The sequence below is a fragment of the Penicillium solitum genome, assembly GCF_028829755.1.
Source record: "Penicillium solitum strain IBT 25940 chromosome Unknown utg000001l_segment0_segment0, whole genome shotgun sequence".
Taxonomy (NCBI): domain Eukaryota; kingdom Fungi; phylum Ascomycota; class Eurotiomycetes; order Eurotiales; family Aspergillaceae; genus Penicillium; species Penicillium solitum.
The window spans coordinates 2,746,309-2,767,924 of record NW_027072121.1 but is presented as its reverse complement, the minus strand read 5'-3'; the positions used below and the strand labels follow the sequence as shown (position 1 = coordinate 2,767,924).

Sequence of the window (21,616 nt, the reverse complement as noted above, 5' to 3'; positions counted from 1 at the left end):
CACAATAGTAGCACCAACGATGACTCGGGTTGTATATTAGATCAGTCGGCTTAACATTCAAAATATGATGACATCAAGCATGTCGGTGTCGCATGGAATTGAGGCTCTCTTTAGAACTAAACCGGGAGTATGACGTGGGTCGATTCCATCAGTTTGCTTATCCTAGCCTATCAATCAGATCTAAATAAAGATTTAGGCAAACTAGATTCGCTAGCAGATTACAAATTCAAACAACGAATATAAAAGGCAGTTAAGCGCAGTACATAATGTTTTCTCCCCACCAGCACTCAAATAATCAACAAGATGTCTAATGAATTGATCTTTATCACCGGAGCCACTGGCTTTATTGGGAGCGCCACTGCAGTGGCTGCTCTGGAGGCAAAGTATCGACTGCGAGTTTGTCTTCGCAAGCCATCTGAGCAATTGGAAACTCTGCTGTCGGAGTATAGTGACCAAGTTGAATTCGTCATCATTCCAGACCTCACTGATGAGACGGCATTCGGCGACGAGTTGAACGGCGTGGACTATGTGCTTCATCTTGCATCCCCTCTTCCCCATGGGACCGACAAGCAGACATACTTTCCCCCGGCTGTGAAGGGGACCACTGCGTTGCTGAAAGCAGCAGCTAAGGTGCCAACCATCAAGAAGGTCGTGGTTACCTCGTCCATCGCGGCCTTGATTCCAATGTCTGGCATTCCTACTGGTGGTGTGGTGAAAGGTACCTTCTAACCAACCCACTTTGTGATACCCGAGTAAGAATTGTATTGACATATCTCCTAGAGGACAACGATTGGGACCTTTCGGTTGATGAAAATGCCAATTTCGAGGACCCTCAAACCCCGGCTGCAACACCAATGCGACTGTATCATGCCTCCAAACTTCTTGCAGACCACGCAACTTGGGAGTTCCGGGCAACAGCCAAGCCACAGTATGCATTGGTGACATTGCATCCCGCATTTGTGTTCGGGCGCAATCTTGTTCAGATTTCTGCCGACGGAGTCAACGCGGGGTCTAACAGTGGTCTGTGGGATCTCATCATGAAGGCCGATCCCACTAGAAGTATGGTAGGAGTGCATATTCAGGATGTGGCCGAAGCGCACATCAAAGCACTCGATCCGAAGATCGTGGACGGCTCGAAATATCTCCTGGTCGGGCCGAAGACGACGGGTCCTGAGATTGCGCGCATTGTACACAGACTCTATCCGGATTCTGGGGCATTGATCTCTGAGGATTTCCAGGGTGCCTCGTTCCCAGTTGATGTGACTAAAGCGGAGACAGAGCTTGAGATTCAATGGCGATCATTCGAGTCAATGGTGCGGGATGTGATGGACCAGCAGCTCGGGTTCGTGTAGATATAGTCTGTCGAACCACTTTTTATAGGTCAATAACAGTACTTCGAAATATCGGTTGTAGTTTCAATTTCAAATAGATAGCAATTGGATTGGATGTTGGGTTTTAGTTCTCTGTCATCCTGGTTGCTTCTGGTTTTCCATATCTACCGATTTATATATCTTTGTCTCCCTTTCGGCGTATGGCCGTATATTTTCCAAAAGACAAATAGTATGACACTCAGGGGTAGGTATTAATGTATCAATCAGAATTTTGCATCCAATGTAAGCTGTAAAGATTTAGTATGACTTGTCCATGGGTTAAATTGGATGCCAAATGCAAACGAGCCAAACACCGGTTTGCCACCTGATTTCTAAGGCGACAACTGGAGAACAACCTGGACAGCTCCGCAACCTTCAACAACTACGACTTCTTCCTTGAATATCCTTCTCCATGCCAATTTAAGCTGAAATACACCGAGAATTTGAGTGCCACTCTCTCTGCAACCCTTGAAATCTCATCCACAAAGAGGCGGGCATAGTCAGTCGAATACACGCACCTGACTCGCGACGACCACCGATCCTCTCTTCACCCTCCACACTTCACCTGTCGCTTCAGCTTCATTGAATCATGGCTGCTGACACCGAAAGCGCAGCTGCGCACATCATATCTGCCGAACCGACACGCGATCCTAGCTACAATGAATTTTCTTTCACACCATTTCTGCGCAAGAGCTTCGGCTTCGGACTCGCCAGCGATGTACCTGTCTGCAAAGCTTATAGCGAAGGACACTGCCCATTAGGACCTGCTTGTCCAGATCGCCATCCCACTCCGTCCCGTGTGACGACCTCGACTACCACAGCATCCGGAATGGCGCCATCTACAACACACGGATCGCTGGTTTGCAAACATTTCCTCAAGGGACTATGCAAAAAAGGTCTGAAATGCGAATACCTCCACGAATATAACCTTCGACGAATGCCAGAATGCCAGTCATTTTCACGATCCGGATACTGCACCAATGGTGACGATTGCCTTTACCAGCATGTCCGCGAGGAGGCACGCCTGCCACCTTGCGAGCACTACGACCGCGGATATTGCGAATTGGGACCACTATGTGCAAAGCGACACGTCCGCCGACGTCTATGTACCTTCTACCTGGCCGGATTCTGCCCCGATGGAAAAGCATGTGCCGATGCTCACCCTCGCTGGCCGGAGAACCTACCACGGCCTACAATGCGCACTGAAAAAACAGAGGAAGAACTTGAGCATGAACGAGTTCTCATCCGTGAAGAACAAGAACGGGAAAAAGAACGAGAACGAGAATGGCGAAACGAACGTGGTCGGGGTGGTGGATTTGGGCGTGGTCGCTTCCGCGGGCGTGGAAGGGGTTAGGTGGATTCTTATCCCAAGGGTTTTTTTTGGCGACATTGCATGGCATGGAGTGAGGTGTGGCTTCAGCAAGGGGTCCACGGGCTTGGTTTCTTTTCGTTTATGGTTCTTGCGCTAGTCCCGCGATACCCCCCCCCCCAATTGAATTTGACGCAAAAATATTCATCAATTTTTTTTTCTTTTCATTTGAGCTCAATGGCATGATAATTGGTGTTACAAGGGAGACATCCTTGTTCCACCCTTGCTGTATGATGTCTACTCCGTACCGTCTGCTGTACTGCCTTCGCCTGGCAATAATAAACTTGTGCTGTGAAACTAAATGCCCTCTCTTTGTATTGATAGTCAGCCACCAGATCTAAGTACGCCGGTGTCAGCTTACCCCAATCCAACTCATATGATGAAATCGGAGCCTTGTGTGGTAGACACAGTTAAGAAATCAGAAGGGACTTCATGACATCATGATAAGCACTGTAGAGATGTATATCCTAGCGCCGGAGGTCTTAATTCCGCTGTTGACAAAGCAATATTTTTCTGGTAGAATCTGAACAATTTACAATTTTTTACTAATGATTTTGTAAGTCTATGAAGGCACATAGTAGGGTAGCGTCCACCCTTAGCGCTAAAATTTCCCGAGGTCATATTTGTCAGTCTTCAGTAAGAATCACTAAGGTCAAAGCTATATCCGAGTGGATCCTTTTGGACCAATCATATTCCATTCTCAGGTGCTCTGTCATGGGTGACTGATGCTTTCGTGCGCAGCTAAATCATAGAGGTACCTAGGTCCACATACTAATTAATATGGTGGATGAGGTACCTAACACCTTCTTCCCGGCGGGATGTGAACCTTTATAATTAGAGCTCCCCTCCCCGCTCTTCATATCTCATTCCTTCACACTACTATCCCCAAACCATCATCATGGCTCCCAAGATTGCAATTGTCTATGTACGTCTTCCAATGGCAATATACTCCTCTACAATCTCACTAATTGTCCGAACAGTACTCCATGTACGGCCACATCCAGGCCTTGGCCGAGGCCGAGAAGAAGGGCATTGAGTCCGCTGGTGGCCAAGCCGAGATCTTCCAGTCAGTCACACCACTATTGTTACCCTTTATATCATTTGATTAACATTTTTCTGTCTCTAGGATCGCCGAGACCCTCAACGAGGAAGTTTTGGCCAAGATGCACGCTCCTACCAAGGCCAGCTACCCCATTATTGAGCCTGCCGATCTCCTCGCCTTCGACGCTGTTCTGTTCGGTATCCCTACCCGTTACGGTAACTTCCCTGCTCAGTGGAAGACCTTCTGGGACAAGACCGGTGGCATCTGGGCCACTGGTGGCTTTTGGGGCAAGTACGCCGGTCTCTTCGTCTCCACCGGTACCCAGGGTGGTGGTCAGGAGTCCACTGCTCTTGCCTCGATGAGCACCCTCGCTCACCACGGCTTCATCTACGTTCCCCTCGGCTACAAGACCGTCTTCGCCCAGCTGAGCAACTTGGACGAGGTTCACGGTGGTAGCGCCTGGGGTGCTGGTACCTTCGCTGTAAGTTAACATGACAGACCCACCTCGATACGTTACTCTTGCTGACCATCTCGTCTACAGGGTGCCGACGGTTCCCGCCAGCCCTCCGCGCTTGAGCTCGAGGTTGCCACCGCTCAGGGCAAGGCCTTCTACGAGACCGTCTCCAAGGTCCAGTGACTCCATGGTAGTACCGAGTCGAAGCCGGAAAGCTCGACTCCTGTTGCTCAGGAGGCCGCTCAAAAGACCGAGCAGCCTGCTAAGGAGCAACGGGGTACTCAGGAGCCAGCCAAGAAGGAGAAGAGCAATGAGGGGCCATGCGGTTTGCCTAAGAAATGTACCATTCTTTAATTAGGCCCATGTCTCTCTTCTTGTGTTCTCTAATTTTCGGCTGTTCTCCCTGGGGCGTTCTCTCGGCGTTTCGACTTCTTTATGACGATACGGGCATACCATTTTCATTTTTCAGCAGCCAATTATCTCTAGCCTAATGGAAGAAATCTTTGGAAGAGTTGTCAATTACTTTGCAGAAACCCATAGTAACTCGTAGATATTTAATTTTCTATATCCCATGCTATATGGATGGTTCACTTTCCATAATATGTGTCCATGTCCTTCTTCCAAACCAAACATGTAGAAATTCTCCGTAGGTGAGAAATGCTCATTACTAGCACTAACTGCGCTTTTACTTCCACATACCTATCCAATCTTATATAGTTGGCTCTCGTCTGGCGGATGCGACATCCACAAAGCAACTTTAACTACAAGACAACTGCTCTTTGGCGCCCTTCTTCCTCTCACAGGGCCAGCGAAGGAATTGGAGGGTCCACATATATCGACAACGATTAGTTAGCGGCCTCCCAAGGTCAGCTATTTCTAGTAAATAAGTCAGGACAATGATATCTACAAGTTAATAAACAAAATAGACATATGCTGCTAATTAAAAAGATACAACGAAAGTGAAAAAACGGTCATTTAGTATAACGAACTGGCCAATCTTCCTTTGCTTTTTAGGATACATTCCACGGTTGTTCGCGCAAATGATGATAAACCATGCACTGGATCAATACGGAAGTCTCAAATACTAACAGCTAAAGGTTAACTTTTTGTACAAATAAACCATTTTATGGGCTATTAGTTGTATACATACATAGTTTTACTACGGAGTAATGTACATACATAAAGCTCTGTATCCGTAACAACTTTACCGACTCCTCGCCCCAAACTCCATCGCCGACCGCGGGGTGTTTTGTCAGTCAGGTACCATACCGCCCGCCACCACCGCCCGCCAGCTGTGACGTGACCAGGGAAGCTTCGAGTCGAGCTTCTTTCTTTCACTTGCATGTGTCTTCTCGGTCTTCTTGTTCCACTTGTGTACTGCGAAAGCTGAAGCCACTATCACTCTATCTTTCTCATCAACAGTGCTCTAGTTTTATCAGAGCCAGGATGACCTCCATTCTTCTGCGGTTCGAGAGTCGAAACGGCCAATTTCGACTTACGGTCAGCCCGGAGGAACTCTTCCCATCACTCCAAAAAAAGGTATTTCTCCGCATTTGGTGAGAAGAAAGTGATAGCAGGATTAGAGCCAAATGCTAATCTGGCAACCGCTACCGCTATTAGATTCTAGAACACCTCCCGTCAAATGTCGAACCTTCGTCCATTGCCCTCTCAAATAAACCGATCGGCACAGGTGGTGAGGAGAGACTACTGCAAGGCCTACAAGGGGTTTCGCTTCAGCAGGTTGGCCTGAAGTAAGTGTCGAATGTTATATTGGCCTCTAGAGATTGAATTACTCACGCGCCGCTTATTTGAAGGCATGGAGATAAGCTCTTTATTGGGTACCAAGAACAGACACAACAGAATGGACCTTCAAACGGCACCACATCTACCACGACAGAACACCGACTGAATGGAACACCGATTCCCAAGCAACAGACAGTCCCAATCCGCCCACAGCCAAGTTCTTCCGCTCCAACCAAGAACCCGTGGGAGCTAGTGCAGCAGTCACCGCTGGACAATCTCCTAGACAAGAAAGATGGAAAGATCAAGCGTGGCATGGATCACAAAATGTGCAGGCACGGTCCCCGAGGCATGTGTGATTACTGCATGCCACTCGAGCCTTACGATGCGAACAACATGGCAGAGAAGAAGATCAAGCACCTTTCTTTCCACTCATACCTCCGGAAAATCAATGCCGCGACCAACAAGCCCGAAATGGGAACCTCGTTCATGCCTCCGCTCAACGAACCATATTACCGGGTGCGAAGCGACTGCCCATCGGGACATTCCCCTTGGCCGGAGGGCATTTGCACCAAATGTCAACCAAGCGCAATCAGTCTGCAACCCCAGGAATTCCGCATGGTAGACCATGTGGAGTTCTCATCCCCTGATTTAATCAATTCCCTCCTTGATTTCTGGCGAAAATCAGGTGCTCAACGACTAGGTTTCTTGTATGGGACATATGAGGAATACACCGAAGTACCACTAGGTGTCAAGGCTGTTGTGGAAGCAATCTATGAGCCCCCGCAAACGGGCGAACTCGATGGCGTAACACTCCATGACTGGCACAACGAAAAGGAAGTGGACGAGGTAGCCCGTCTTTGCGGATTGCAGAAGGTTGGTGTCATCTTTACTGACTTGATTGATGGCGGACGTGGGGATGGTTCAGTGGTTTGCAAGCGGCACATTGACTCATACTTCTTGTCTTCACTCGAAATCGCCTTCGCTGCACGACTCCAGGCACAAAACCCCAAATCAACGAGATGGAGCCGGACAGGACAGTTCGGCTCGGATTTCGTGACGTGTGTGCTCAGCGGAGACGAGACAGGCGCGATTGCTATCAGCTCATACCAAGCATCCGTGTCTGCAGTTGAAATGGTTCGAGGAGACATAGTCGAGCCCTCAGCGGACCCGACCGTCATGCTGGTGCAATCGGAGCATGACGAAGACCTCGGAAACAGGACACGATACATCCCCGAAGTCTTCTACCGGCGAATTAATGAGTACGGTGCAAGCGTACAGGAGAGCGCTGAGCCGAGTTTCCCAGTCGATTTCCTACTAGTCACCCTCACCCACGGATTCCCAACAGAGTCATCCCCGTTATTCACCAACAGTCGCTTCCCTATCGAGAACCGCGAAGTCATCGGCGAGAGCCAAGAGCTTCGACACGTTGCCCAGAAACTCATGTCCCATGGTGATCCTGATAAAGCTATCCAAGGCGTTTCCGACTTCCACATCCTATGCTTCTTGCACGGAGTGGGCACATTTAGCAAGGTCGGTGTTATGCTGTGCATTTTTTTTTAATCTAGTGTATGTGACACTAACTCGCATTCTCGAACAGGATGAGGAATCGCTACTCTGTCGCGTCGCCAGAACAAAGTCCCCCGTCGAGGGCATGCAGCTCGTGAATACCCCAGGATGGGCCACGTTGATGACAATTCTTCAAGAGAGTGGTGAGCGCCCCCCTAAGCGCCCCTGGCCCACACCGGCCGAGCCTTCTCGCTCGGATTCCCAAACCCGGAAACGTCGCAACTCCCCACCCTCTGCCCTACCCCGGTCCATATCTCCCAGTCCCGAGAGTGACCAGCTTGCTAAGAGGTTTAAGGGAGCTAGTTTAGAGTGACGGGTTTCGTCTTTTTACCGCTCGGTTTTCATCGCACTTCCCCTAGACCCTTCGGTTCCGCCCTCCCCCACCGCGTTGCCCTAAAAGTTACGAGGGAAGCACTTTTCGTCGCCTTTTACCCCGAGATATTGTCGATTCCCGGACCCGAGATGCAGATTTGATGATGCGGGAATGGAAGTTGGAAGGCCCTTGGGCCCGTCGGCTAGTTATAGCAGGCTAAAGCTCTGCCCGATATCATTGCATTTTCGACGAATATACCACTCGAAGTCCAGTTTGCGTCTTATGCGTCTTACAGCCATGGGGTGTGCTGTAATTAGATAATTCATTCATGCTCTCGTCTCAGGGGCTTCCTTAATGAAATCTACGCTTTTTTGGGGTAATATACATTTGTCGACATGGGGTAGAAGTCTGTGATTGTATAATATGACCAGATCGATGCGGAGTAATGAGTCTATGTACATGTTCGTGATGTTTATGTAGCGCGTGACAGTGACGTCAAACGAGGAACTGCCATAGCCTGAGTCTACTACGCACCGTGAATCATAGCATCAGCTTTTTGGGAATGTATTTCATGGTACACAATTATGACAAATTCCCAGCCCTCTCCAATATTACACTGCCCATGAACGCCCAAATAAAGATGTCAAACTCCTAGATAATACAAGTTACCGGCGATCCTCATAGCTCATGCGCCTGACTTTCTTGGACAAGCTCCTTCAAACGTCTTTCCAATACCTCCCGTCCCTGTCCAGTACTCCATACTTCATGTGGTGCATCATAGGCAATATCCCAAGCCAAAAGGTTGTCCGTAAGATGAGACAGATCCTCCTGTCGCTCCGCCCATTGAGAACTCTTTCGAACTTCTTGACCAGAGCTCACAACGACTACAGGAGCATGACCTATCTGGATATGGCGAGAAGAATGTATCTCAGCAGCAGTCATAGTGACAGCCACGAGGCTTTCCTGTAGCTTTGCTTTGATGTATTTCCCAGACTGGTAAGCCGAACGTCCAATGACGCGGTCCTGGCGAGAACGGCCGCGTAAAATGGCGCCCGCAAGCCGATCCAATCCCAGCGGAGAAATGATACCACGAAGCCATAGCAAAAATCCACGACCGGGTCGCCCAATGTCTCCCAGGTATGCCTCGTGGAGGGGATCGATCATGAAGATACCGCGAACTTCAATAAGATTGCGACTGGCAAAAAGTCTCGAGTAAAGACTGCCAACTCCAGCGGAAACGACTATCCATGGACCGGTCTCGCCTGCAAGAGCCAGGGCCTCTGAAAGCACGTCCGTTGACATACCCGCGGAATGGGGCGAGGGTGCGTTGTCAGACCATCCGAATCCTGGTCGGTCCCAGTAACAGTATCTGCTGATACCGCCACGACCGTATATATCGTTGATGAAGGGTTGCAGTGTATGTTCGACTGGTTCATTACCACCCTCCAGAAGGATCGTCGGCGTCTTGTCATCCGCAGTGTTGTTCCCAACACAAGCGAGATGAACTTGATAGCTATCCCCATGCACCAAGTAACGTTTACCTGGGGCCTCAAGGCCAGCGTCGAAAGAACGCATGATCAGAGTTGCTGTGAACAAGACGGCCGCGATCGCCATGACAGCCAGTAAAATGGTCTCAGCGAGAACAGCAATCCACTCCAGGAGGGAGCGCCGAGTCTCTTCTCGACCAGTAAGACGCTCTTCTTCCTCGCGCTTACCCCAAGCAACCGCTCGGTTTTGGATGGCCTGGTAGATAGAGATCAGAGCTACCCAAACGACAGAAGCGATCCCCACCCAGCCCTCTTCGAGACGGATTCGCGGCACAGCGAGGATAATACACATGTCCACCAATAGCAGAACGGCAAGTATAATGGCCCATATAGTCATGGACTTGGATGGAACTGCGAAAAACAAGAGTCCAAGGAGGAGGTATCCTGTCGCCAAGGTGATATATGAAAATGCAAAGAAACCCGATCCCCGCGGGTGAATCATGGGTGGACTGACGAAGATGGAGACTAGTAGGAATGTCCACCATATAAAACTCAGTGCCAATGCGAGGACTGACACGCCGCGCACCGCGCGCACGCTCCATAGATTGTAGGGCGATACCTGGTTATCGTGTTAGCTATCACCTGTCTTTGGCATGCTTCTTAAATTTAGTGTGGTTTTGGTTTATTGGACTTACTGCTGGATCATCTGGGCTTAAAAACCCATCATTCCTATCTACAGGAAGCAATCTTGAGCGCTCAGTAGGCTCTTCGAATCTTTGCTCTGGCGCATGTCGACCTTCTTCCCCATTTTGGGTATGGGGTGGCCCCGTGGAGTTGTGGTCTTTTTTGCGACCCCAAAGTGACATGGCGAATAGTAATGTCGATCTTTGATTCAACAAGTTTCATGTAAATTAATCAATTTGAGGGGAATATATGTTTGAAGAATTGGAACAAGGCCCAACTTGGTGATATCCAGGCTGATGGGTATGACATCATACATTTCCCTTCCAGGTTGTTCCCGGGTAACGCAGATCTATATCTTGGAATATTCAAGTAGTACGGTCATTGACTACTCTTGTTGATTTTGGCGTATTTATTTGTCACGAAATACGAAAAATATCGAAGTATTCCCCTAAAAAGGTATACTACAAAAGAGGCCAAAGTGTGATGCGAGTGGGTAGAGGTGAACAAATCTAACTTACATATAATTGCCTTTTAAGTATTCTACTAATCACATATATTGTCTAGGAGGCACTCACTAATATTCATGCTGATTCATTCGAGGATTTGAGCAAAATAGTCCGGAGAAACCATCAACATGACTCCATTCAACCATATCTAACATTGCCGGAGCCATCTCCAAACCAGTCATCCGCAGCCAAGGATTCATCAGGAGAAGCATAGTTTATGATTGTGCTCTTCGATGTTGTGTAGGCATTGTAAGCCTCAACCCCGTTCTCGCTTCCAACTCCACTCGCAGACTTCGCACCTCCCCATGGGCTGCTGGGGTCATTTCGATGATGGGTATTCACCCAAGTAATTCCTGCATCAATCTGTTCCGAGACTCGGAAAGCTTGGGGAAGGTCAAGCGTCCATACACCGGCTCCCAATCCAAACTCGCTGTCATTTGCCAATGCAATTGCTTCTTCCTCGGTATCGAAACCAGCAACAACAATAACAGGGCCGAACGCCTCCTCGCGCCATACAGATGTCTCCACAATGCTGTTGTTTCCTTTGCTGGACGCAAGTAGCGTTGGTTCGTAGAAGTATCCCTTATCGAAGTTGAATCCGTCAAGCGGACTTTGGGAAACCATCCGCTTTCCACCGATGAGAGAAACCGCATTTCCTCCATCTAGAGCGCTGTTGACTAGGCGCTCCACATTTCGCAACTGCTTCTCGGAGATGAGTGGCCCCATGGTTGATTCCGGGTTACTCGGAGCCCCAATTCGGCGTGTAATGCTCTCGATCTTAGCCTTGAGCTTAAGCAGTAACTCTTCCATGGTGGAGTTTTGCGCTATAATCCGGGTGCTGGCCACACACGTCTGTCCACTTGCGATGAAGCTTCCGAAGACGATTCCGTTGATCGCCGTATCGATGTTGGCCTTCTCAAATACGACCAAGGGCGCCTTTCCACCCAACTCAGCAGTATATTTTGCCAGATTTCCACCAACAATCTTTCCAATTGCTCTGCCGGCCTCGGTGCCACCAGTTACATCCACCTTTTTCACCAAGGGATGCTCAACCAGTGCTTTACCGGTGATAGCTCCATAACCAGGTAAGACACTCAACACACCATCTGGGATTCCGGCCTCACGAAGGATTTTGCCCAACAAAAGGGTTGTCAATGGAGTCAGCTCGCTAGGCTTAATTATGACACTGTTTCCAGCGGCAAGGGCTGGAGCAAGCTTTTTCACAGCGATCAATAACGGGTGATTAAACGGGGTGATCTGAACGACCACTCCGAGAGGCACTCGATCGACAAAGTTATGCAGTTTACCCATCGTCGGCAGAACAGACCGCTCCTCGACTCTTAACAGGGAGGCATAGTATTTGAACCATCTTGTCAATGATGGGACCTGGGCCTTCATTTCTCGAATCACGCGACCCGTCTGCTTTGATTCTGTTGAGATGAGCTGTGGGAGTGCATCGGAGAGAAGCACTGCGCATTTGTCCAATACATCAGCACGATGGTGACGACTCGCGCACGACCATACGCCGGACTTGTATACTGCATGGGCGGCGGAGATGGCAGTCTCAACATCTTCTAGTGAGGCTGCATGACATCTGTCAATGGTAAGTGTGGGATCAAACGTTTCCCGAAGTCGGCGAATCAGCTTACTGCGCGAAGATCTCTCCGGTTGCTGGGTCTTCAATGGGAATGCTGTAGAATTGTCAGTGCTGGTTCGAGTGTCAAGCTAGCCGTTACCCACAGGTCTGCATTCCCATCTTGCTCTTTGCCAGCCAACCACAAACGATATTCCATGGTATAAATTATTCAGATACATTCAACCCTTAGAAACCCCTCAAAAACCGGGGCAGTGATGCTTTATAAATTGTGCTTATCTGGCTTATCTCCCTGGAAAAGGGAGGGGAAATGCCCAGGTGAGGGGTCAAGCTTGGAGTAACATTCGATCTTCCGACTTTCCGTTTATAGAGGGTTTCCTCTTCAGGTCCTGTTCTGTCTTGTCTTGTCCTGCCCTTTCAAGGAATGGATTGCATTGACCATGATCACAAGACTAACGTATCGGGGAAAGGGGCCATGTCGATCCCTTCTCCATCAAATTGAAATGTCGCGACCTGCACTGTTTTCATCTTCAAACCCCCCACCATGTATACTGACTATACCACACCGGTAAACAAAACTGTCAAGCCACTCTCCCATCCTGTCGGAATCAGACCAGAACATATCGCCGATGAAGAAACTCTCCTCTACCTAAAACCTAAATATGACCACCGTTCGCCCAATGAATATACTATCAAGAGATATTGGGACGACTCAACGATTTTCACAGTCACTGGCCACAAATATGGTGACACCCCAGCTCGCGAATTTCGCGATTCCTCAGGACTCCCAATGTTCCAGTCTCGCGCGGCAGTCCTAGCATGGAAAAGACCACTGCGGGTGCGACTGCCCGGCAACGAAGACGAAGAACTTGTGGATTTCAGGGTCGACATGAAACACGTGTACAGACTCACATTTCGGAACTCGATGGAGCCAAACTCAAAAAGCGAAAGCGATCGAATGGCCACGGTCGAAGTCCGAGAGACGAGCAGTTACGCGTGGCAAGGATTTTCAGCTAGTGTTGGGGGCCAGAAAGTGGTTGATGTTCGTGAGAGCATGACGATGAACAAGACACTGCCCAAATGTACCTCTCAAGGGGATGTGTCCTTGATGCCACGACAAGTGCTTGAGATTCTTGTGGCTGAGGGGTTTGACTTGTCGCTTGTGAGTGTAATCTCGTTTTGGTTGGTAAACGAACAGAACACTAACTGTTTTGTTCAGGCTGCACTCATTGCCGTCTACATGGCAGATACAAGATTCAGTACTGCACCTCCTCATCGATGCTAAGATAATAATACAAGGGCTTTTGGATATTGCAGTTGACCTGGTCTCATTCCACGCCTTTTTATGCAATGTTGTGAAACACTTCTTGAGCGTGTTTGTTCTTTGTGTCAATTCTCAAAGGGCTGTATAGACAACCCCCATTTTCCTGCTTGTATTTAGTTTTTATTCTTCTCTGGCGGTTTTTATTTCTCCCTTCCACCTAGGATGGCAGCTATTATGGAATTAGGGAAAAGCTATCTATTCAAACCCACCACCGCATTTTTCTGGTATTCCATATGAAGGGAGCTGTCTACATTCACAGACATAAAGTTCCTCTTTTTATTTTAATTCGGTTTGCGACTGTTCATGATTAGTCGTCTTGTAGCCTGCACCACCTTGGTCATCAACTAGCTGCCTAGAAAGCCTTGGGTCTATAATTTTCCCGGCCTAATACCATTGTATTCAAGGTATTTACCGTGTCTCGCTGCCTACAACAAGCTCTTGCGGATTGTTCCGGTGCTCATTCTCGCCATCTAATCTGAATCTGATCACCACATGGCATGACCAATGGCTTTTATTCCAAATTCACTCGTCTTGCTATACACAAATACATGGCTATACTGGATTATTGTTCAATTTGGTCTACCTATTGATGTATATGGCGAGTATGCTTAGTCGAATGGACATGTTTTAAGCAAGTGTTTGCAACCTCGGAAGTATACTCGACGCCGAGCCTTTTTCACGGCTGCGATGCCTGTTTGTAAGTTGCGCTGCCTGAATAAATGTGTGTTCACTCGTGTCGTTTACTTTTTGTTCTTATTTATTTACTTCGCTCCTCTTCGTTCCTTCGAAGACCTTTTTATCTATCTCATTGAAACTGGACACCAAAAACATCATTGTCGTCTACTACAAATCAATATTGGTATCTGCACTAATAATTCCGCTAGCCACCATGCACCTAGCCACCATGCACGCTAATGTGCTACTTGGCTAGACAGTGTATTTGACACGGAGGGTAGGCAATAAATACCGAGCCCCACTTTTTCGCATGCTAATTTGGTGATCGAGCGCCGGCCAGCGATGGCCAAAAAGTGATAGCGCTCGCAACAATTTTTTGATAGTAATGGCAATAGTAATGAAAATTAATGCAAAAATAGGTTGAAATGGGTTGAAATGGGTTGAAATGGGTAACCCATTAATAACCCACTGGGTTTGGGGTTGGCATGTTCAACCCAAAATGGGTTATGGCGATGTCTAATAAAGACTCGAAAGGAAAGTGACGAACCAGATCAACAAGCGGCAGAAAACCAGCATTAGCCCAGAACATGGACGCTAAGGGGTGACCGCGAGAACCTCATTCGTGGCAGACCCCTGCTTTGCATGATACTACTCAATACTAGTGCAATTACTGGTTATTACAAGTCCAGAGCTGCCGGTCAGCTCTATAGCAGTCACACCGCTCACTGCGCTCAGAAACACCATCATTGCTGGCCCCAGACGTAGTAAACTTGAGAGATACTTTTTCATACATGAAGGACCCTTATATACGGGATATGCTGAGGAGACATAATGACTGGTAAATCACGCCCAGTGAGTCCAAAGTCTTGAAAGTATCAACAACTCTACTCCGCTTCGTTACTAAATGGTTAGGACTATAGTTCACCACAGAAATTTTAGGCTCTTCACCAGCTTCTTCAACAGATGAGAACGGCTTCCCAGCCTGCTTTCGCGGTCATGACAACACAATGAGGCTCCCCACCAACCACACAGATGATTTTCTCGCCAGTGAACTATCCTTGAAGAGGTTAGAAGTTCTTGATAAACATCTATGGCTAGCCGGAGAAAAGCGTTCAGCATGGCCCCTTCACTACCACACCCTGATCGGTCGGAAAATCCTGATTACGGAGCAGATGGATCTTCACCTACTCTGGGCAAATGATGGAAGAATGTTTGTTAAGCCTCTTCCGCGATTCCTGCTCGAAACAAACTTCTGGAGCGAAAATCTGAGCTGCTTAGACTCTTGTAGATGCAAGGATGGGCAGATGGCGACCAATATGAACAGGACCGAAGACTCTGCAATTCAAGCCCTACCGGAATGTCCTAGGAGACGACTCCACAAATGTGCGATGGGCTTCCTTTATACATATGTATGCCTTGTGTCCTACGAAAGCGACTTTCGCATCGCTAACGAGCACCATCTTCTACCCTCTCGCTTTGATGGTTTGGCTGTTACTTGGGAAAACTGGAAGGTATTTGTCCGCGAGATTCTCAACCAGTATCACAAAGACGATACCCATCCTCGCTTTCACCGCGCCGAACTTCGCCTCAGCAGACTTAACAATGTCCACCGCTTCACTCAGTTTCCGCTCCTCGAGCCATATCTCCGTGATCGGCGAAACTTTGGGAGTTTGTTCAGCGATAACATCACCTGGCTGGCCACTGCAACTGTGTTCGTTGTTTTAGTTTTGACTGCAATGCAAGTTGGTCTAGCCACAGATCAACTCAAGAACAGTAAGAGATTTATGGCTGCTTCGGAAGGCTTCACTGTTTTCGCTATACTGGGGCCCATTTGTGGCTTTGGATTCATCATCTTGGACTTGATCCATCATTTGTTGAAGGAATTACCGTGGCTGATCCGCGGGCAACCAAACCCCCTGAATAGCCCTCCAGTGGGCGCGCGTTCAGCGGCGGTGGTTTGAGCTACGAGTTGAAGTTTGAAATTTGATTTAATATAGCGCATGCAGATAACGAGAAAGAGTGAATTTAGAAGACATGACTAAAGATAGGAAAGAAAGGAAGAACAAAGAAAACAGCAATCTCGTAGAATGCATAATATGGCAGGATCCATTCTCCAAGCTTGATCAACCACTCGTATCACTAGAAACCAAATGCACATATTGCACTCGGTTATTCGTAAAATTAGTGCAACCAGTCGTATAACCGCGCGGCGATGTCATTTTCGTCCTGGGTTGCGATTGGGTCCTCCACGAATTCTTCTAGCTTCACACTCCTTGCCCCCCTTGCTGATAGCTCATCAACCACAGCTCGATGGCCCTTTTCCATGGCAAGCGACATCGCCGTATCGCCGAGAACGCTCTTCGAATTAATATCAGCTCCACTCGCCAGTAGCTCCTTAACCACATCTAGATGGCCCTCCTTTGCAGCCCGATGTAATGGTGTATAATTGAATTGCATACTGCGTTCAGTCTTAGCCCGTCCAGTCGCTAGTAACATCTTGACCACGCCCAAATGACCATTGACTGCAGCCTGGGATAATGGTGTCTGGCCACGGATATTCGCCAAATCAATCTCAGTCTGTCGTGTCGCTAGTAACAGCTTGACCACGTCAACATGGCCATTTTCAGCAGCCAACGATAATGGCGTCGCGCCAATCGCATCCATTACGCCCAGGACGGCATCGCCGGTACGCAAAAGAAGCCTCACCATCTCGATTTGTCCGCTCCTCGCTGCACATAAGAACCAAAGGTCGCGTAATTCTGGCGCCTCATCAAGATCAATTCCCAGACCCTCTTTGGCTGCAGGGTAACAGGACACTGCGTGTTTTTTCCAAGTCATGAAAACATATTCCAGGAGCAAGTATTTTGGGGCTTTCTCTTTCGCTCTTTTGCCCCATTTTAGAAATCGATTCGGGAAAGGATACACGTCGCCTTTCCCCTTGAGCTCGTATTTCCGACCGGGCTGTCTTGGTTTTCCCCTAAGAGATTGTGCAAGTAGACCGTCTTGTGCAGTCAGATATTTCCAAAATGTCTGGAAGACAAGAAGGTTGGCCTTATCGATAGTTGTATGATACCATTCACGGTTGGTTCGAGAGGGGTCTTTCAACAGAAAGTCCTTTACGGATTGATGACAGAAGCCGATTGTTGGGTTGTCACTATCTGCAGGCGGAGGAAGAAGAATTGAGCTGCAGGCTGAGAAAATATCGTCATACTCTTCCGCGTCATCCTGTGTAGGTACTTTGTTTTTGCGAAGGTTGCTTGAGGGCAGGCAGAATGTCGTATATGCTATCATGATCTCGATTTTCGTCAATGGACGCTCGGCAGCGACCATACAATGCAAAATGAATTTGGCTTCACGTTGACGATTGGAGTCAATTCGGTTCAAAATGGATGCGTATATCCCGCCAAGCTGAGAGGGTGGATTTCTAAGTAACTCTTCAACTTGATGCTTCGGCACTCCAGGTCGTCCGATCTCAGCCACCATGAGAGATACCCAAAGGAAGGTCCCTTCGGCCCTGAATTCCAAGATCTTTCTAATCCTGTCTTCAGATTTTCTCAGATTAGGCTTGCGCGATACAAGATCCCGGGTTTTCAAATGAATATATTGCTCAAGATCGTCCTTTATCACACTGGAATTGATCTCAATACAGAGACTGGCTCTGGCTCTCAGGAGCCTTAATGGCTCTTCGATACCAGCGATCTGTGGTCTGTGGGTGACAAGAAATTTGACTCTTCCAGGTGATTGTTCGGATGGGGTCGAAAAGATATCAGATATTTTAGCCACCAATCTTTCAAGACCAGCTCTGTCGCATTCATCGAGAGCGTCAATCAGAATAAATATTTCGCCTGCTTTCGGATCTTGGAGCATGCCTCGAAACATTCGCCACAAGGCGGGGAAATTCTCAAGGTCGTCTTCGAAGACACGGCTCCTATCATGCGTATCTAACTCCCTTTCAACATACTTGAAAAAGGCATTGTTCTGCAGGAGCAGCTGCCAGATGAGGCTTCGAAGAATCGCTGTTGACAGTCGCCTGTCTCCTCCCTTCTTGTCATCGCAAAAGAAGTAAGCGAATGCCGCGTTGGAAGATCTTGCAACCCAGGCACTGATGGTCTCGGCAATAAATGTAGCCATCATGGTCTTCCCGATACCAGGAGGACCAATAATACGGAGGAGCTGTGAATCATTTGTCGTTGTCCAATGAGAGAATTTTTCTTCCGTCAAGATCCATTTGCAGCTCTGTCCTGACCTTTTCTCTTTTTCATTTAGAATATTCTCTAAAATGTCTCGAGGATCGGTGACTCTCATAGATTGAAGGCATTCTTTCAGTTTGCCAGTCTGCAAGTCCTCGAATCGGGGAACCAATGTTGGATTTTGGCGGCAGTAGAGGACTTCTCGGGCCATTTGGGCTAGTTGTTCGATTTGGGAGAAGACCAGCTGATAGGAATTATCTGTCTCTCCAAAAAATTTATTCATTTTGGAATGATTTGCATCGAGCGGTACTTTATGATGACCAACAATGCAGGCAGTCTCTTCGGGTACAAGCTAGATAAGTGTTAGATGATATCAAGGTCAAATTGAACTTGAATTAGACGCACCAGAAGTTTACTCGCCGGTATTTTTCCAGTCTTTATTCCAACTCGTCTTCCCAGGTTTGTCTTTTGATTTTCATAGAAGCACACAACAGGAACTCTTTCTTGAATTACCCATCTGGCAAAATTTTGTAGACAATCCAACAAAATCTCTGAGTCTTCGACTAGGGCTTTCACAACCCTGTCTTCGCCGTGGAAGAGGGATTCACCGAGAGATGTAAATAAATCAGCCCACCTTGAAGAAGCGAAGTGGCATCCATTATGTGGCGTTCCTAGAAAGATCACCCCAACGGTTGACGCCACTATGTTGCCATACATTAGCATCTCTCCAGAGGCGGTTAGTTGGGTGGCCGAAACAATCATCTGTAATGGGATTTAGTATGTCAAGGAAATAAACGATCTTGGAGACCACCCACTTTCTCAATCAAATTGCCTCCGAAGCTATGACCGATGAATATCAATGGTCTTTCTCTAGACTGTTGGGATGAAACATATTAGTCCCTGTGTACTTTGTTCGACGGCGAAGTTGATTCTTGAACTTTCCTTCTTCCGCACCAGCGCTACGCAGTCCAACAATTTATCCGAGATATTCGAGAACCTTTGTTGAGTGGAATTTATAAAATAATGAGAGTCGTGATTGAAGACAATAACCCGACAGGATAGGTTGCTGGATTCTCGTAGGCTGACTGGAAGTAATTCCTTTAGCCAGTTGAAAGATTGTGTGGGATACCTTTCATTCTTTCCGTCGGGGTTATCCTTCGGGTTCCAGCACCAGGTAAATTTTGGATTTGCGGCAAATCCATGGACAGCCACGATGCTACAAAGGCGTCAGAATAGAAGGACTAACTCAGGGCAACGACATACTCAATATCTGGGTTATCGTCTTCATGCAAAATCTGTATACCAATTTCACCGGGTGGGGGTTTGCTGGTACTGGATGGATTAGGTCGTAGCCCGGAGGGCTCCGGGGGGCTTTGTCGAGATTTCGTACTCGAGTTCACAGTCTTTTCCAGTGAAGTGGTGCTGTATAGATCGGGTTGTAAATTTGGGGGCCGAGATGACCCCAGGGGGCTTCTCTGAGATTGTGCAATCGATCCCGAGGTGCTTTGCACTGGTGTACTGTTTTTGTTGGTTGCCAAACCAGTGCTCCTCTGTAATGGGACTTCTTGTGTTTCACTAGGCTTGCTCGAGGAGCAGCCCATTTCGAATAGCGTGCCTAGGCGGTGCGAAAATTTGATCGAGAGACTTCTGAGTTAGAGAAGCGAATATAATAACCTATATCTTGTTCGAGAGAAAAGCCTCCAGCGCGTCCAATAACGTTTTCGTGTCAAGTGATGCTTGGGGTTCAAAAGTTAGGTACAAAAGATGTTAAAGAAGGACATTTGCGAGCCAGGGGGGAGAGGAGGAACGACACTAGGCAAAAAAGCAAACCTACCACCCACAGGGACCTGATGTCTGTATCCTATGAGATCGATGCCCATATACTCGGTACACATAACTACCGCCCAGGAAGAAACAGACCGTAAGAGCTGATTCTGTACCCCGCAGTAGACAGATCTCGAAGCAGCAGCAGTATCACGATGGGCAATATACCAAATATTGAGCATAATCATCTCCTATGCCAGTTATTCCTTAGTCCCCTCAAATGGTACCTATTAAACCATTACAGAGAAGCACTGGATGGGCAACCAAAGTCCTGGGCGCTATCAAACCTTCCGCGGCCCGTCTATGGGCCGTTCTTCACTGGCAGTTAGAAAATTGCCTTGCGCAGTTCGGTCCATACGGTGACAATACGGCTGCAACGTGGGGGCCTCTCAATTGGAATGGATTTGCGTCTACCAGCATAACAGTGAGGCTGAATAGGTCTGTGTACCTAGGATACTAAATTTACCTGCCTTATCAGGCTATGAGAGATGATCATCTGGCTTGGTGTGCGGCTGAGGCCCCTGTGCGTCTGCAGTTATTGGTCGAATGGCACAATTCGCCCCATTTTTCTGTCCTAACATTTTATTTGCTACCGGTTCTACTATGCATAATCACAACTCAGTGCCAATAGCATGAAGTCTCTCATGCAGTTTGACCCCCACCTATACATGTACATGACTCGCCGAGTTGCCTTGTTTCTCAATATCTCGGGAGGGCGCGTACTAGGTAATGCATTCCGTCGCCTAAGATGCCTTGATTATGGCAAGGTGTCTCTGCGGTCACATTCCTTGAAGTTCTGAGGGTTAGTAGTACCAACAGAGATGGAGGATCGAGATGAATGATGAAGATAATGAATGGAGGAAGCTACCTAGGTGTCTATCTACTACAAAAAGGTGTCGCGGGGTGACTAACAGGCTGACTAATGTCAATGAGTAACTAGCTAGGTATTGTATTATGGTGGGTGACCACATGCGAATCCCTGCTGTTGTATGTCCGTGTTCACCCATTTTTTGGATTGAACGCCCTGAAGACCCCTGCACGGATGACGTGGCCACTCAACTAAACCTGCCGTGCTTTTTATCATCCTTGTGCTGCCTGCTCTGATCGGGGGTTGGTTTGCAATTCCCAGACCGTAGGGCAAAGCAAGAGATCTATCCCAGAGCAACAAGTTCAGCTGCCAGATGCGAAAGGTAGTCGATAGGCTCAAAGCAGGTCTAGAAATCATTGGACTAACATGCGATATTCATCAAAGGCGAACATTTACCGACAGGGGTGAGCAGGACTTTGGGAAATAAACCCACAGCAGCGGCACAAGTACTTCAATCGACCTTAGGGGGATCGGACCCTAACACAAGAATTTATGACCCTGAATTTTACCGCGAGGAATTCAAAAACCTTAGTGTTATGACATGTAAAGAACTCCTAGCCAAATGGATAGGAAGTTCATCGTGGGGGCTGAACCCCCCGAATTCGAC

The 21,616-nt window shown here is 48.0% G+C and overlaps 10 protein-coding genes across 10 annotated transcripts; 6 read left to right on the top strand and 4 right to left on the bottom strand.

The window, feature by feature from the left end:
* Positions 1–303: 303 nt before the first annotated feature.
* On the top strand, positions 304–1,352 carry N7455_001045 (uncharacterized protein; the record flags this gene model as incomplete). The annotated part of the gene is made up of 2 exons (XM_040951315.2): positions 304–718; positions 781–1,352. The coding sequence occupies 2 exons, from the start codon at positions 304–306 to the stop codon at positions 1,350–1,352; spliced, it is 987 nt and encodes a 328-aa protein (XP_040817929.2).
* Positions 1,353–1,959: 607 nt separating this feature from the next.
* On the top strand, positions 1,960–2,724 carry yth1 (cleavage polyadenylation factor RNA-binding subunit YTH1; the record flags this gene model as incomplete). The annotated part of the gene is made up of 1 exon (XM_040951564.2): positions 1,960–2,724. One exon carries the CDS (start codon positions 1,960–1,962, stop codon positions 2,722–2,724), a length of 765 nt encoding a protein of 254 aa, XP_040817912.1.
* Positions 2,725–3,637: 913 nt separating this feature from the next.
* On the top strand, positions 3,638–4,418 carry pst2 (putative NADH-quinone oxidoreductase Pst2; the record flags this gene model as incomplete). Its single annotated transcript, XM_040951028.2, has 4 exons — positions 3,638–3,664; positions 3,720–3,805; positions 3,866–4,262; positions 4,323–4,418. The coding sequence occupies 4 exons, from the start codon at positions 3,638–3,640 to the stop codon at positions 4,416–4,418; spliced, it is 606 nt and encodes a 201-aa protein (XP_040817584.2).
* Positions 4,419–5,583: 1,165 nt separating this feature from the next.
* Positions 5,584–7,948, top strand: npl4 (nuclear protein localization protein 4). The gene is made up of 4 exons (XM_040951528.2): positions 5,584–5,774; positions 5,856–5,986; positions 6,050–7,508; positions 7,576–7,948. Exons 1-4 carry the CDS (start codon positions 5,682–5,684, stop codon positions 7,855–7,857), a joined length of 1,965 nt encoding a protein of 654 aa, XP_040817820.1. The 5' UTR covers positions 5,584–5,681; the 3' UTR covers positions 7,858–7,948.
* Positions 7,949–8,535: 587 nt separating this feature from the next.
* N7455_001041 (DUF2417 domain-containing alpha/beta hydrolase) lies at positions 8,536–10,210 on the bottom strand (the record flags this gene model as incomplete). Its single annotated transcript, XM_040951390.2, has 2 exons — positions 8,536–9,963; positions 10,040–10,210. 2 exons carry the CDS (start codon positions 10,208–10,210, stop codon positions 8,536–8,538), a joined length of 1,599 nt encoding a protein of 532 aa, XP_040818026.2.
* Positions 10,211–10,672: 462 nt separating this feature from the next.
* N7455_001040 (uncharacterized protein) lies at positions 10,673–12,327 on the bottom strand (the record flags this gene model as incomplete). The annotated part of the gene is made up of 3 exons (XM_040951760.2): positions 10,673–12,128; positions 12,184–12,225; positions 12,275–12,327. 3 exons carry the CDS (start codon positions 12,325–12,327, stop codon positions 10,673–10,675), a joined length of 1,551 nt encoding a protein of 516 aa, XP_040817922.2.
* A 345-nt stretch (positions 12,328–12,672) lies between these two features.
* N7455_001039 (uncharacterized protein) lies at positions 12,673–13,413 on the top strand (the record flags this gene model as incomplete). The annotated part of the gene is made up of 2 exons (XM_040951999.2): positions 12,673–13,290; positions 13,348–13,413. The coding sequence occupies 2 exons, from the start codon at positions 12,673–12,675 to the stop codon at positions 13,411–13,413; spliced, it is 684 nt and encodes a 227-aa protein (XP_040818081.2).
* Positions 13,414–14,958: 1,545 nt separating this feature from the next.
* Positions 14,959–16,088, top strand: N7455_001038 (uncharacterized protein; the record flags this gene model as incomplete). Its single annotated transcript, XM_040951264.2, has 2 exons — positions 14,959–14,979; positions 15,048–16,088. The coding sequence occupies 2 exons, from the start codon at positions 14,959–14,961 to the stop codon at positions 16,086–16,088; spliced, it is 1,062 nt and encodes a 353-aa protein (XP_040817753.2).
* A 220-nt stretch (positions 16,089–16,308) lies between these two features.
* N7455_001037 (ankyrin repeat domain-containing protein) lies at positions 16,309–18,528 on the bottom strand (the record flags this gene model as incomplete). Its single annotated transcript, XM_065603925.1, has 1 exon — positions 16,309–18,528. One exon carries the CDS (start codon positions 18,526–18,528, stop codon positions 16,309–16,311), a length of 2,220 nt encoding a protein of 739 aa, XP_065462416.1.
* A 1,030-nt stretch (positions 18,529–19,558) lies between these two features.
* N7455_001036 (uncharacterized protein) lies at positions 19,559–19,918 on the bottom strand (the record flags this gene model as incomplete). The annotated part of the gene is made up of 1 exon (XM_040951261.2): positions 19,559–19,918. The coding sequence occupies one exon, from the start codon at positions 19,916–19,918 to the stop codon at positions 19,559–19,561; it is 360 nt and encodes a 119-aa protein (XP_040818302.2).
* Positions 19,919–21,616: the final 1,698 nt, after the last annotated feature.